At 52.4% G+C, this 14,634-nt stretch overlaps 8 protein-coding genes across 8 annotated transcripts; 7 read left to right on the top strand and 1 right to left on the bottom strand.

The window, feature by feature from the left end:
• Positions 1 to 92: 92 nt before the first annotated feature.
• J4E90_002507 (uncharacterized protein) lies at positions 93 to 559 on the top strand (the record flags this gene model as incomplete). The annotated part of the gene is made up of 3 exons (XM_051432087.1): positions 93 to 285; positions 357 to 451; positions 503 to 559. The coding sequence occupies 3 exons, from the start codon at positions 93 to 95 to the stop codon at positions 557 to 559; spliced, it is 345 nt and encodes a 114-aa protein (XP_051293509.1).
• A 1,838-nt stretch (positions 560 to 2,397) lies between these two features.
• On the top strand, positions 2,398 to 4,232 carry J4E90_002508 (uncharacterized protein; the record flags this gene model as incomplete). Its single annotated transcript, XM_051432088.1, has 4 exons — positions 2,398 to 2,448; positions 2,515 to 2,563; positions 2,614 to 3,252; positions 3,304 to 4,232. 4 exons carry the CDS (start codon positions 2,398 to 2,400, stop codon positions 4,230 to 4,232), a joined length of 1,668 nt encoding a protein of 555 aa, XP_051293510.1.
• A 240-nt stretch (positions 4,233 to 4,472) lies between these two features.
• Positions 4,473 to 5,217, top strand: J4E90_002509 (uncharacterized protein; the record flags this gene model as incomplete). Its single annotated transcript, XM_051432089.1, has 2 exons — positions 4,473 to 4,479; positions 4,535 to 5,217. The coding sequence occupies 2 exons, from the start codon at positions 4,473 to 4,475 to the stop codon at positions 5,215 to 5,217; spliced, it is 690 nt and encodes a 229-aa protein (XP_051293511.1).
• Positions 5,218 to 5,750: 533 nt separating this feature from the next.
• On the top strand, positions 5,751 to 6,321 carry RPL36 (60S ribosomal protein L36; the record flags this gene model as incomplete). Its single annotated transcript, XM_051432090.1, has 4 exons — positions 5,751 to 5,808; positions 5,894 to 5,993; positions 6,074 to 6,155; positions 6,241 to 6,321. The coding sequence occupies 4 exons, from the start codon at positions 5,751 to 5,753 to the stop codon at positions 6,319 to 6,321; spliced, it is 321 nt and encodes a 106-aa protein (XP_051293512.1).
• A 686-nt stretch (positions 6,322 to 7,007) lies between these two features.
• On the bottom strand, positions 7,008 to 8,131 carry J4E90_002511 (uncharacterized protein; the record flags this gene model as incomplete). The annotated part of the gene is made up of 3 exons (XM_051432091.1): positions 7,008 to 7,788; positions 7,845 to 7,992; positions 8,053 to 8,131. 3 exons carry the CDS (start codon positions 8,129 to 8,131, stop codon positions 7,008 to 7,010), a joined length of 1,008 nt encoding a protein of 335 aa, XP_051293513.1.
• A 664-nt stretch (positions 8,132 to 8,795) lies between these two features.
• On the top strand, positions 8,796 to 10,488 carry J4E90_002512 (uncharacterized protein; the record flags this gene model as incomplete). The annotated part of the gene is made up of 2 exons (XM_051432092.1): positions 8,796 to 8,929; positions 8,979 to 10,488. The coding sequence occupies 2 exons, from the start codon at positions 8,796 to 8,798 to the stop codon at positions 10,486 to 10,488; spliced, it is 1,644 nt and encodes a 547-aa protein (XP_051293514.1).
• Positions 10,489 to 11,432: 944 nt separating this feature from the next.
• J4E90_002513 (uncharacterized protein) lies at positions 11,433 to 13,271 on the top strand (the record flags this gene model as incomplete). The annotated part of the gene is made up of 1 exon (XM_051432093.1): positions 11,433 to 13,271. The coding sequence occupies one exon, from the start codon at positions 11,433 to 11,435 to the stop codon at positions 13,269 to 13,271; it is 1,839 nt and encodes a 612-aa protein (XP_051293515.1).
• Positions 13,272 to 13,856: 585 nt separating this feature from the next.
• On the top strand, positions 13,857 to 14,372 carry J4E90_002514 (uncharacterized protein; the record flags this gene model as incomplete). The annotated part of the gene is made up of 1 exon (XM_051432094.1): positions 13,857 to 14,372. One exon carries the CDS (start codon positions 13,857 to 13,859, stop codon positions 14,370 to 14,372), a length of 516 nt encoding a protein of 171 aa, XP_051293516.1.
• Between the last annotated feature and the right edge of the window lie 262 nt (positions 14,373 to 14,634).

The raw sequence follows: 14,634 nt of genomic DNA on the forward strand, positions 1-14,634 counted from the left end.
CCACTTCATCTCTGTCGCTCTAAACCTCCACCCTCACCTTCTCCCACTCCCACCTCGTCAATTGAAGGGAGACAGCAGGACCAACAGCAATCATGTCGCCTCTCTCTGTTCCTAAAATTTTCATGGCTGGCGGCGCCGTCGGCTTCGGCTACTACCTCTTCATGCGCCAATACTGGTTCCCCAACCCGTACAAGACACAGGGCGTCCAGAACATCGAGGATCGCTTCTCAGCTGGCGGAGGCCACCCCACGCACACACCTGCTGGAGGAACCCAGCGCGGTACGGGTATAATGAGCTCCCCAGACTTAAAACCCTGGAAGTATATAGAACGGAGTTTGCTGACATCAAGCTTGTAGGCTCTGCGTCCGCAAACGAAGGAAGGCACGACGGCCCGAGCAAGGGCCCAGACTCCGAGCACTTCAAGAAGAACATCAGCGACCAGCAGAGTGAGGTATGTGGCACACTGATTTCGATGCCCAAGGACTGTGCTAACATGCGATAGCCTGTTTGGCCGAGCAAATTCAACGAGATACAATACAACAACCCCAAGGGCAAATAAGCGACTCCGGACCGATCGAGCAGACACAAAAAAGCATGGCAATATACAGCCAGGGGGCATTGGGCATCTGATGAATGGCATCATTGGCGTTTGGCAGATAGCGATGCACGATAGCATCCTGTAGATTTTTGAAACCCTCACTGTTGCGGCCAGTTGAGCGCAATGAGGCCCCCAGATAATCGAGAAATAACAAAACCAATTTTCCAAGGAGCGCCCAATGCCGTATAGCTGTCAGCAACTCTCGGTACCTGATGAAGTCCATGCTGTTCCGCGTAGCTATGGAAGTGGAACTACACATGCCGGGATCATATTGACGAATAAGCAACGTCACACCACAACAAAATGAACCGAGGTAATGCAGCGGAGGAATTCAGCAAGACAATGTTCACACGCGCTGGCTGTTTGAAAAGTGCGACGTATACAGATGCTGGTGATTATGTATGAAAGAGTCCAAGGCCTAGATCTTCGCATTGCCTGTTTTCCTTGCGGCTGTGTTCCTAGCAGCATCCAACACAAATGCTACATGATGGCTCAAAGCCACCAGATCGCCGTCAGCATCGTGCACCCACACTTCCAAGTCCATCCTACCGTTCGCCACCTTTTTCATACCCGCCCTAACCTGCAGCCACTTGACTCCCTGCGGCGGCAGCGCTTTCTTGATGTCCAGATTCAGTAGGAGGGTTGGATACCAAAAAGGTCCCTCTCCTTCGCCCTTGATTGACTCAACCATCAACGGGAACATGTCTGCGACAAAGCCGACCGATGAATCCGTGAAGTTTGTCCCATCAGAGAAGCAGATCCACTCATCAGCGAGATGCTTTAGGCTTCGTCCTTCCCGAGGGAAATAAAACTTCACCCTCTTCGTCGCTTTTCTGAAGTTGGCGTGCGGCAATTCTGGTTGTAGCCTCCAGTTTGTATCTTCATCATTTTCCAGCTTTGTCAGGTCGACTGACGGGACGGGTGGTGAAAGCTTATATCCGACATCTTGGGTGAAGCCCTTTTCCGTATCCATATTGGAATTTGTGACATACGCGACGACTTCCTGTCGGCCGTCTTGCTCCATGGTCACATGTACGATAGACGTTTGGCGACCAAGTTTAACATCGTCGACTTTGTATGTTGCGGGCCCGGCTTGGGTCCGTCTCAGGAACTCAATGTGGAGAGCTATGGTGTGTGGCTGGTTCTGCTTCGCCAAAGTTGTGCTGAAATGTGTTTTGACTACCTCCAGTATGCTAACAAGTCGAGATGTGGTTAGTCAAGAGTGTGAGGCAAAACGCGATGGGTCTTACCATCCTGTAACGTAGCCACCATTAGGAACTGTTGCCGTTAGTAAAAGCGGATGATGTTATCTCTGCTGGGGTCTAAAATACCGCTTCCGATGCTCCAATCATCGTGTAGTGTACATGAGTACGTGTTGGAGGACAGTTTCTGTACTGCAGTAGCTTCTTCCCAACTCGGCATCTTGATAACCTAATAGTGCGGAACTTTCGTGTGTTTGGAGAACTAATAAGTCTATATGGTCAGGCTATCGATGTTCGAGGTTGTCGCAATGCCGTTGACCTCGGGAGGCCATGTGCAGCTATCGCGCCGCTAACGCCAAAAGCAGAAAGAACCTCGGTCATGGTTGCACGGAGTTGTGGGGTTTACCCCGGTCGACTAATCATGGCCAGCCGTCTCAATGCGCTGCGTCTGCCCTCGGTATTCCCAGGTCCGTTAGAACGCGACGGGCCATGTCCGTCTTCTCATTCTGGCATCCTTCTACTTTCACTCTACTCCCTCCATAAGATTCCTTGGCTCGGTACTGATCATCAACACGACACCGATCTTCAACCACTAAGATGCCGTCCGAAAGCCAGTATCCTAGCTTGCCGATCCCAGACGTTGATCTGGTAAGTTTGACATACGGAGATAAGCCCTTTTGTGGAACTAATGCTGACGTTTGGCTTTAATCGTAGTGGGCGTTTCTCTTCGAAAGGAATGACAGGCCGTACGCAGATGACAAAGGTATGTTCTCATGTTCTGTCAACATAAGTAATCACTAAAACGGGAAATAGTAATCTACTTTGATCCGTACACCAAGCGGTCCTACACATACGCCCAGGTCAAAGATGCCGCTATCAACTTTGGCAAGGGGCTAAAGGCACTCTGGGACTGGCAAAAAGGCGATGTCCTCGCTTTGTACACACCTAACTGCATCGACACACCAGCGATAACATGGGGTTGCCACTGGGCAGGCGGTATCCTGTCTCCAGCCAACCCAAACTACACGGTCGATGAACTTGCATTCCAACTTAAAGACTCCGGTGCAAAGGGCCTGGTGACACAGTTACCTTTCATCAAGAATGCGCAAGAAGCGGCAAAGAAGGTTGGCATTCCTCTTGACCGGGTGATCGTGATGGGCGACCCGAAGGATCCTTCGTACCAAGTCAAGCACTTCACCAGTATCATCAATACAGCCGGATCTTCCAAGTGGCGGAGAACAAAGGCTAGCAATCCATCGGAGGACCTTGCATTCTTGGTCTACTCCAGTGGAACCACAGGTCATCCCAAGGGTGTCATGTTGACCCACCGCAACATTGTCGCCAACACGATGATGATCAAAGCCGCGGAGGCTGGTAAACTGCAGCCCACAGGAGGACCAACTGGCGAAGGCGACAAACTGCTGGCTTTCCTGCCCTTCTTCCACATTTACGGTAAGTTCCTGCATGCGCTCATCTAGGTGGTTCTCAACTGACTTCGACTAGGTCTCACGTGTCTGATCCATCAAAGCTTGTACTCTGGTCTCCAACTTGTTGTGATGCCGAAGTTCGACCTGGAGGACTTCTGCAAGTTCATCCAAGAGCTCAAGATCACATTCGCGTATGTGGTCCCACCAATCGTTCTGCTCTTAAGCAAACACCCTCTTGTATCGAACTACGACTTGAGCTCGATCCGGATGATGAATTCTGGCGCGGCTCCCCTGACAAGAGAGCTTGTAGAGGCAGTTCACAGCAGACTGCAAATCCCTGTCAAACAAGGATACGGTCTTTCGGAAACCAGCCCAACAACGCACACCCAACCCTGGGAGGACTGGGACAAGACCATTGGATCTGTGGGCAAGCTTCTTCCCTACCAAACAGCAAAGTACATGTCTCCAGAGGAAAAGGAGATGGCAGTCGGTGAGGTTGGCGAACTATGGATCAAGGGCCCGAACGTCTTCAAGGGCTACCTTAACAACCCTGAGGGAACCGCGCATGCAAAGACAGCAGACGGGTACTTTAAGACAGGCGATGTTGGATACCAAGACAAGGACGGAAACTTCTTCATTACCGACCGCGTGAAGGAGCTCATCAAGTACAAGGGATTCCAGGTGCCACCTGCTGAACTAGAGGGTATCCTGGTCTCCCACCCGAAGATCAACGATGTAGCGGTGATTGGCGTCTACTCGAAAGACGATGCCTCGGAACTACCGCGCGCCTACGTCGTACCCAAAGATGGACTGGGCAAGACGGACGAAGATGCGAAGGAGATCATAGACTGGTTGAGCGCCAAGGTCGCGCACCACAAGAGACTCCGCGGCGGAGTGAGATGGGTGGATGAAATTCCGAAGTCTGTAAGCGGAAAGATCCTTAGACGGATGCTCAAAGTGAAGGCGCAGGAGGAGGAGGATAGCAAGGCGAAAGCGAAGTTGTAGACTACCTTTACCTTGTATCAATAGGCGCGAAACATTTCAGATCCACCACCTGTCTCTTACCAGCTGAGCCATTGCAACCTCGTTTGACTATCAGTTCCTTTCAGTTCTTCTGAACCATCTTCTTCCTTGTCTCCTCTACTCACTCAGCCGGGAGGTATCGCTCTCTATCCATTTAACCTGTGACAAGCTTCCAGAACAACCTGCTACTCGTGTAATCGGCGTACGAGATCAAACAGCAACATGCAGAGTAGGCCATAGTTTGACAAGAGGCCGAATTGCACTTCGAGCTAACTCTGCTGCAGGTCCAAAGTCTAAAACGGCCACGCCTACCCTCGATGCTACGCCTGCCCCCGCCCCCAATAATACGACCAAACGCAAAGCAGAGGTCATCGATCTCGAAAACCTTCCAGATAAGAAGGAAGTCAAGCCGTTCAGACCGATCAGCAAAACTCCTGGAGAGAAGGAAGAAGAAGCCTTCTTCCAGGTGTCTGTCACAGCAAACGCCAAGTTCGACAAAATCCCAATTGCGTTGCGCAACAAACTGGAGGCAGCCTGTCAAACAGCCTTCTACAACCACATGTTCTCGCTTAAAGCCGGCACGATGCCGGAGTATCGCCAGCAATACGAGGTTTGCCTGGGGTTACGCACACGCACGTTGTCTATGAAGTTCGAAACCACAGTTGTCGTCCCGAACGTCTTGGATCTCAGCATAGCTAACGCTGCACTGTTGGACTACTTCACCAAGAACTTCAAGGGTACGCATCGTCTGCTGAAGAAGGAGGCGTGTGTAGAGCTCAAGAGTCAGGGAGGTTTACTTAATCCGGAATTCATTGAGTTGTATGCTGTTAGGCATGGTGAACTGGGCTGGGGCTTCGATGCTGGTGGCTGCTTGTCGTTGTATATTACTGGCGTGATTGACCACAAACTGAAGGAAAAGGTTTTGTATGTCAAAGCTGGTGGGGTAAAACTCAAGGAAGAGGATTGAGGCATTGAGAGGAGCTTACAGAGCATCGAGCGCAAATTGAAAAGGTCGGATGTGGTTTGGAATGCGGTAGTGGTGACCTCTGATTTATGGTTTTTGAGTTAGTGGGAGCCTCCTCAGGCGTCAATCGGATGGTCGACGAGGGAATCTTGAGGGGCCATTTTTGCTGCATCCTTTGCTTGGACAATTAGAACTGCGAATGTCAACACTTGACACCAATGACGTTCGTTCGCATCCGGGGTGGAAATGTGGCGTGGTTCTTCTTCTGTGCCTGTGAAGCTGTTCAAGACTGGACGATGGTGATGGCTCCACAACAGATCATCACCGAAGATAGTCTGCGCATACAAGCCTTTCAATAGGGAATGCAATGCAAGCCTTTGGTTGGTGTTCGTGACTGCCGTCCAAAAGAACATTGGGGAGAGCACGTGCCTGCTTACAGCTAGCGCCATCTTGGCACCACCGCACAGCCGAGCCAAAATTACCCTCTCAGATTTGCGACTCTGAACCCATCTATCGACAACATCACGACCGTCACGATGCCGAAAGAAGTCAAGCAGAAGTCTGGCCTCATCGTTGGCCTTAACGCCGGCCACAGTACGTCTCCCCGCTCGCCGCTCTCGATACGCACCGATCGCTACAGATGAGAAAATTCGTGGATGGAGGCTAACACGGTCTACAGAGGTCACCCCCAGGACCCCCGCTCCCAGGATCTCGAGGAGGAAGGGTTTCCTGTCGAAGCGCACTGCCTTCGTCCGTGAGATCACCAAGGAGGTTGCCGGGTACGTTCTAATCCGAACTTTTCTGCAGAAGGACTGCGCAATTGTTCGTCGAACAGCCCGCTAACTTGACGTGTCTACAGTCTTGCCCCATACGAGAAGCGCATCATCGAATTGCTCCGAAACTCCAAGGACAAGCGTGCCCGCCGTCTAGCGAAGAAGAGGGTACGTCTCCCGCCCTAGCACACCACGACCGACCTCCTACCCGCTCAGGCACATCCAAGTACGAACATCAACTAACACATCACAGCTCGGTACCTTCGGTCGCTCAAAGAGAAAGGTCGACGAGATGACCCGCGTCATCGCTGAGTCCAAGCGCGCTGGTCACTAAACGGTTCACGAAACGCGGTGGATGAAGCAACACGGCGGACGAACGACCGACTTACTTTCCGATTTCTTCCTGGGTGTTCGGTCTCTTTTCACAACGGGCGGCTCGATACGATCTTGGAACGTCACAACATACCACAAAAAGTATGACACGATTCATCGGAGTATGGCAAATGGACAATGATGGTTCCTGAACGTACCTAGCATGTGTCACTCAAAATCATGAAATGTGACGATTGGTTCACGCCAAACCAACCTGTCCCAGTGCACCCATGCGCGTGAGGTGCTGATGCGTTGATGCCTACCTAGCATGGATGTCAAATTCCTACTCTATTGCCCTTATCAATGGCAGAGTAAGGGCCGAGAAATGCTTATATTGAAACGCGCCTTGCTCGGAGACGAGACTGCTCAGGCTTCACACTTCCTTGTGTGGGTGAGGCCTCGAGCAGAGGCGTGGACATTCCAACAACTTGTATGATGTCTTTTGTCACACTTTCAGACGACTTGCGATGCGATACAGCACATGCAACTCACTCTAATGTCTCGATCAGACAGTAGCAATGATTAAGTATTTCAGATCGTTTGCGGGAATTGAACATCATGCATTAATCGTAATTCTGTCAAAACCAGTAAATGCTCCAAGATGACTCCATGTAACCCTGCTAGCCACAACTATGAAAGCATTGTCGTTTAGTCGTCGTGACCAATCTTCTCCAGTTTGCCAATCTCGCGCTTCTCGCCAGTCTCGCCCACGAATTTGATACGGTCGATACGCGTCTTCTCGCTATCGCCATCGGCGTCCGCGACAAACAGTACTAACGAGTAGACGTTCTGGAACTTGACGAAGCGCAGTTCAAGCTTGGCCGTTTGTGTCTGCTCATCCCAATCTGACGGCTTCAGCTCGATCGTCTGAGTTGCTGGGATGTCTTCGGCCTCTTCGAATCCCAGGTTATTTGCCCTGTTGGTCCAGACGTGAATGGTCTTTGGCCGCACTGGCGCTTCGTCGTCGTCTTCGTCGCCGGATACGCAAGACGTGATGTGGATAGTGTGAACCTTCAGGTTGGCCATGAAGGGTACGTACAGCATGAGCTGGTTGTCGACATCGCTTTCTACCCAGTCCTTCTTGCCTTCTGAGCCGGTTGCCGCACCCTTGCCCTTGTTGAGCGAGCTCGGTTGTGATGTCTCGAAAAGCGTCTTGACGGTGCCGAAATCGCTGTCCGCGTTGAGGAGATCGAGACCCCGTGGGTCCACGGAATCGGTCACATCGGTGTATCCGCGTGGTAGACTGGCGCCTATCCACGGGCCGCTTCCACTGCTGCTGCCTCCTGCACCAGAAGCGCCACTGTTTCCCTTTCCATCGTTCTCTGCCTCCGTGGCGAGGGTCTTGATCGCCTCGGAAAGCTGCTGTGGATTCGAGCCGGCGTACTTCTTTATCTGCTGGTTGTTCTTGTAGATGATGAACGTCGGGGTACTAACAAGCGTTAGAAAGCGCTCAAATATGTGGCCGTGCTTGGGGAATGTGCATACTTGGTGACGTTGTAGCTCTGTGCAATCTGCGCCTGCTGTACTGTGCTGACTTTGGCGAAGGCGATCTGTCCGGGCCGAGTGAGTTGACCGGCTAGTTGGTCGTATACGGGCGCAATCGCTTTGCTCGACGTGTTTTCTTCATTGTAGACTGCAAGTACCACACATTAGCATCCGGAGTTTGCCTCGTAGATGCCGGGTCGCTGCTTACAATTGATGACTACAATGCGCGAAGAGGAGAGCAGCTCGCTCAGCACTGCAGGCCTCGTGATTTCGATGACCCTGGACATGGCTGTGGGTGTATTGGGGAGCTGGTGATGTTGGCTGTAGAAGAGGCGCGACTTGCACAGAAGGAAGCGCCCGACAATTAGTGGGGCGCCATCAGCGCGGGGTGGTGGCATTCCGTCACCGACGTGTGTACCTAGGCCGGGTCCCATCTGCAGGCACCGACACCTGCACACGCGGCAAGGCCACCCCGAAGCTTCCAGAAAGATAAAGCTGCAATCGCGAACAGCCGCCCAAACACTTCCTCCCTCAACATCACTGGAGCCCAGGAAGACGACCACCCGCCGAGTCTATATCTATTCTATCGCCGTCGGAGCATCGTCCTCGCCATCGCCCGCCAACCACGTCCATCACCACCGACCGCGGTGACTACGCTGTGAAGCCATACAGGCCTACGAAGGATTGGTAAGCGCCCCTACCGGCGTTGACCGTCCGCGACACTGTGAACATCCACCTAATCGCCTCTATGGCAGGCCCAAACAATCTCCTACTTAGCTTCGCCGAAGCAAAGCTTCTACACATCGCTAGCATTATCCTCCTGGTCGAACGGAGCGACGCCACCCGAAGAGCCCATAGCTGGAACTGCTGGTACTCCCGCGCCATTCTGATAGCCAACGCGCCCGCTGCTTTCCTTCTCGCCCACGGCCTCTACCGACTCCTACGCGCATGATGTCGCACGTCGTAGTGTTCAACTCGTACGCGAGGACTTTCAAGATCCCGACCACACCCACCAAGTACTTGACAGAGGTGCGCGATGAGGCGTGCCAGAAGTTTGGTGTCAACAAGGACCAGTTCACGCTCAAGTACGCCCCAACATGACAATACGTTAATTCACTACTGACCAGTGTACAGATACAACAACAAACCCATATCCCTATCGCAACAAATACGGCTCGCAAACCTCCCCCAGGGCGCCCGACTGGAACTCGTCCAGGCCTCGCGATCACCCACCGTCATATCCGTAGCGCTCCAGCTCCCCGCGACCGAGAAGAACGTACGCCTCACAAGCAAGTTCGCGAGCAACACTTCGTTATGGGAGATCTTGCGACACTTTGAGAGCGGGCAGGGGGCCAATTACAACTTCACACAGCGCGGCATCCCCGAGATGAGCGGCGCATCCGGTGCTGGCAGGCTGCACTACGAGCAACCTGTCATCACTGTCATGCCAGGTCACAAGGAGCAGGCCAACTTTGTTGAGCTACAACAGACTCTCAGTCAGCTGGGATTTGATAGCGGCTCAGCATTATTAAAGCTGTCCTACAGGAATAGCGGAACGCCGCTGGAAGAGGCCATGGCACAGATAACGCAATACTTCAAGTCCAGCGAGCCTGCGTCTGTCGGTGCCGAAGGCGCACACGCTTCGACAACTGATCAATTAGCCTCAATACCAGACCCTGCCCAGGCAGCTCCGGAGGCGACAGAAGTCGTGGCAGGCGAAACTGTTCGTAACGAAGAGCCCGATCCAGAGCCGATGGAGGTCGACTCCAAACCGGCCGCTAAACCTACACAAGAGCCCGAGGTGTCTACCGAGAACAACGCGGCTGAGAGCATAGAGAATACTTCTCCAGCAGCAGCATTGGCTGCGGCAACGTCAACAGCGTCGTCCGCACCCGTAGAACCCGTCCAATCACCAGCACCGACCTCCCGACCATCATCACAGCCATCTGAACAATCTCGCAACGTCCAGATCTTCTCTGCGCCAACATCGTCCACTCCGCAAGCAGCGCGAAATGCCTTCAACGAGAACGACTACCTCCCTACCATTGAACACGCAAAAGCACATCAAAACGCGTTGTTGACCAAGACACGCAATACGCGTCTGTTGTCTGACAAAGAATTGGAGGAGCAAGAAAAGGAGCGGCAGGCCAAGATTGACGCTGCAGCCGAGAAGGGCGGCGCACTCCGCATTCGGATGCCGGATAATGCGCTCATTCAGATGAACTTCACAAAGACCGATACCGCCGTCGGCCTATACGACTTCGTACGCGGCTTCCTGGAGAAGAAGAACGAGCCCTTCCAGCTCAAGAACACGGGTCCAACAGGTCGACTCGTCCTCATTCCCCAGGACAATAAGCGCTTAGTGCACGATCTACGTTTCTTCAACAACGAGCTCGTCACGTTCCTATGGGCAGACAACGCTAGCGCGGAAGCAAGGGCTAGCCGACATGTGCTCTCGCAGGAATCGCAAGCGAAGGCGCAGGCGCTCAAGGTCGAGGAACCGGTACGGGAAGAGAGGGCTCAGCCGGAGGCTTCTCAGGGCCAGACGGTTGCCGACGGCAAGCGCAAGGCTAACATGAGCAATGAAGAGAAGGAGAGCAAGCTAAAGAATCTGCTCGGGAAGGGCTTGTTCAAGAAGAAGTAGAGGTATTGCAGATGGGGATGGGATATTAGACATTCGCGTGTTTCCAGACGAGCATTTTCAGGGAGTTTGGCATCGGCGACGGAGCGCTTTCTTCTGCAGTGCAGTGTATCCTGCCACTTGGAAACTAGTTACTAGTAGCAATCCAGTATCATGATCAAGAAGATCACAAAACTTCGTTTCCACGATTTCACTCAGCATGAAGAGCTGCCAATTGGTATCGAGGAGTCTAACGTCGCGTGTCGGGGTGGGTCAATGATGCACTTTTCCAGGTTGCTAATTAGCGGAAGACGCCTACCCAAGCTAAACCTTGAGTGAACATATCTCCTTCCTTTCGACACCATCACAATATCATCATCATCTGCACAATTTGCTCTGGCAAGAAGTACATTATGAAACGCACTCGTTGATTCGATAGATTCGTCATTGACAGTGATTATGGCTGGCAGCCTGTGTTCTCGTTCACCGCGCGTCGCAATCGGCACCAAGCGGGCTAGATCGCCTTTGCTTCCAGTAAACACATATGAATCGGGCGACGCATAAGAGCATGGCAGCTGTGGCAGATATGATATGATGACCTCGATATGTCCCTGAAAGGCCTTCATTGTCAACTGAACTCGCAAGGGCACCAGGCCGTAGCATCCGCTAAAGTTTCGTCTTCACCTTCGATCATGTTTACATAACTGGATACAGCGTGCATGCTTGACGTTACAAGGCAACAACTCTCTCCTTCACCGTGCACCACAATAGCCAGATTCGGTCGTCCTGCCGCCCGAGCTAGCAGCAAGTCACCCTCACCTTCACCGCGTGTGCGGCAGTCTCGACAGATAGTCACTGTTTCCAGCTCAAAGCTCCGTTGCCTAAACACGACAACCCAACAGGTCCGCAGACACGGTAAGTACTCGGCGCCGAACCTGCCCAGCAGATACTGGCACTAAAACAAGCAGATGCAACCAGAAATCACCATCCTAAGCTCTGATTCGAGCAGCTCGGGCGACGACGACGATATCATCTTCGTCCGATCGGTCGAGAAGCCACGCGCCCCGAAAGGCAACGGTCATCCAACCAAAAAGCGCGCAAACCCCAACAACGTCTCAGCTCAGACGGTTTCCCCAAGCCCGGCGGTCAAGAAGCGGAACGGCGGACCCCAGGATGCAAAGCGCACGAGAATCAATAACGTATCGGCTCAGGCTGTCACTCCTACCTCTGCGACCAGAAAGCGAAGCGAGGGTGATCAAGCTACACCACGCGTCAACTCCAACAACATCTTCGCTCAAGCTCTCTCCCCAAGCCCTGCGGCCAGAAAACCAGTCAGTATTGGTCAAGGTCCAACGCATACAGAACTCGACGACTTCTCGACCTGGGCAGTCTCCTCCAGCTCGGCAGCTAGAGCGCAGATCGGCGATAGAAATGCCTTGGCGATTGCTGCTAAGATCAACACCACGGCGCGTGGTCCAGGACAGAACACTACATTCATGCTCGCGACCCGCGACGTTCTGGAAGCAGCACTGGGCAAGGAGGCCTTGGAAAGCCAAGAGAAATCCCTCCTCGAGGAGCAAAAGCGTACTGATCAGTACATCGCGCAGCTGGAAGAAGCAGTCAAGCAGAAGGGAGGAGTAAATGTTTCGCACAATCTCATTGCCCAGAATCATATAGCCATGTTGAAGGCGAGGTATGAGGCAAAGGAGAAGACCGCCTCGACAGAGATCAAGATACTTCGCGAGAGTAACAAGAAGCTCACAGAGGACAAGACAAAGCTCACGCGCAGGGTCAAGCTAGATCGAGACGGACGTGGCGCAGTGGAGGGCATGGCTCAAGACGACGCTAGCGCGGAGATTCAGATACTTCGTGAGACCAACGAGAAGCTCTCTGATGAGAAGAGTCAACTGTTGCGCACCATCAGTCTCCTCCAAGATGAGACTCGTATGTGGAAGACCAAGGCAAAAAAGAAAGAAGCTGCCGGAGAAGATCTGGAGACACTGCGCGAACGCAACGCAAAGCTCACAGGAGAGAATGCTGAACTTGTACGCAATGTCAAGCAACTCAAAGACGAGCACGAAGAAGATCTGAAGACGCTACGTGAACGCAACGAGAAACTCACAGGAGAGAACACCGACCTCACAAACAATGTCGAGCAACTCAAAGACGAGCACAGTACTCTGCGGGCCAATGTCTCCGCCTTGACACAAGACATCTGCGAGCAGAAGAAGCTCTTCGCGTCCAAGAAGATGCGACGATCCAATGGAGACGTCAAGGTCGCCGCCGCTGAGACTAAGAAACTCAAGAATGAGATCAAACGCTTCAAGGCAAGGAACAAAGGGTTGACTGAGCAAAACAACGACTTGTCCGGCAAACTCGCGGAGCTGGGTACTGAGCGCCGCACCGCCATCGACTGCCAGAAAGCCGCAAAGCAGTCAGCAGAAGAAGCTTCGGTCGCACGTGAGCGCATCGAGAAACTGCAACAACAACTTGCCAAGTTGGGTAGAGACTTCCGCGAGCGAGGTGAACAGCTTGCCGAGCTCAGCCGAGACTCCAAGTCGAAGCACGAGATGAAGCTGCAGAAGAAGGCAGCCATCAAAGACAAGGGCCTGCTACAGACGCGAATGGTCGGTATGTTCACGCACTATCGGAACCTCTTCAAGAAGAATAAGGTTCTGCTGGAGAAGCTGAAGTCGACGGCTGAGGCTGGGGCAGATGGACAGGGAGGAAAGGCTTACCGTAAGGAGCTGAAGCTGTTGAAGGGTCAGCCGCTTGAGAAGCTGAGCGAGTTCAAGAATCAGGACTAATCAACTTTGTTGGTGGCCATGCACGGCGAGGAGGGTGTTGGAATCTTACGAGAGACTTTCGTCGCGGTGCTACAAGCGGGCGTCTACTTGGTGGATCGGTATTATGAAGGGATACTTGATGTACATCGTCGATCATGTTGGTGTACGAGGAGAGGAGCTTGTCGGCTGTATCATCACCGCAGCCTTTCATGTCTTTCGGACTGGAACATCGGCTGTCAAGAGTGTGAGCATGGCGATCTCGTCGAGTTACTAGTCAAGCTCTAATTTCTCCTAAATCTCCTACATTTCTCTAACACGTAATCGCTATGACGTAGAAATAACAAGTAGACGCTGAAAGGCGTCGTGATAGGGAACAAATGTGAGATGAGGAGTGCCAGAATGAATGCTTGCAACTCGCAGGTAGGGTGAGTAGGTGACTGCGATACGTGACATGCATACTGCGTCCGAGATCACAAGATAGCATGTGTATTTGCTATCTAGCCCACGCGCAGCACTCATTGAGCGCAACTCATTGAATTTCCAAATTTGTATAAGACAACCTATCTTTCGCCATCCGGTACCGTCCTCTCATCACACCATCACGTTATGTCCACTTCCCAACAAACCAAACAGGAAGCCATGGAAACTACTCTCCAGCGCCTCCAAAACGAGTTGAACACCATGAAGAACGACACAAAAGATCTCCCCAGCGAGATCAACGACCTGCGAAACAAAAACGCAGATCTCGAGAGCAAAATGGCTCTCGTCACCGCAACTGTCGCCTTCACCAACACTGTCAATGCTCTCACCGCCGAAAGCACTGCCAAAATCCGCAACGACGCAGAAGAAGGCAAGAAGACCATCACGGATAAGATCAACGAATTCCAATCCCTGTTGGAAACCTGCGTGGAGGAAACTGTGAGGGGGGAAATGGTTTCAAACATGATTTCATGTCTGGTTATGAACGAGATGAAGACTGAGGAGGTGCAGGAGATGCAGAAAGAATACGCGAGGAAGGCTGTGACTGTTGCGGGGCCGGAATGGATTTATGAGAAGTTGGAGTGGATGGTGAAGAATGCGGTTGAGAAGGTTACGAAGAGGGTTGACGAGCTTGAGAAGTAGCTGATAGCCACGAGGGAAGGGCCGAGAAGGGAGGTGCTTAGCTGAGACGTGGGGCAGATGGTTGTTGCTTTTAGATCGGTGAATGCATCGCCTCCACGTGTCTACCCCAATTTTGTAGTATTTGTTATCATACGCGTGACACAACGCCTTCATTGCATTATCGCTAATGAAAAGAAGGCCAAGTCCTCGTTAAGATATGCAATCGCCTCGTCACTAGGAGACCCTTAACGATCGAGGACGGCTATCGAGCTCATAGCATGCG

Source organism: Alternaria incomplexa, assembly GCF_024043165.1.
Source record: "Alternaria incomplexa strain BMP 0042 chromosome Unknown scaffold_3, whole genome shotgun sequence".
Taxonomy (NCBI): Eukaryota; Fungi; Ascomycota; class Dothideomycetes; order Pleosporales; family Pleosporaceae; genus Alternaria; species Alternaria incomplexa.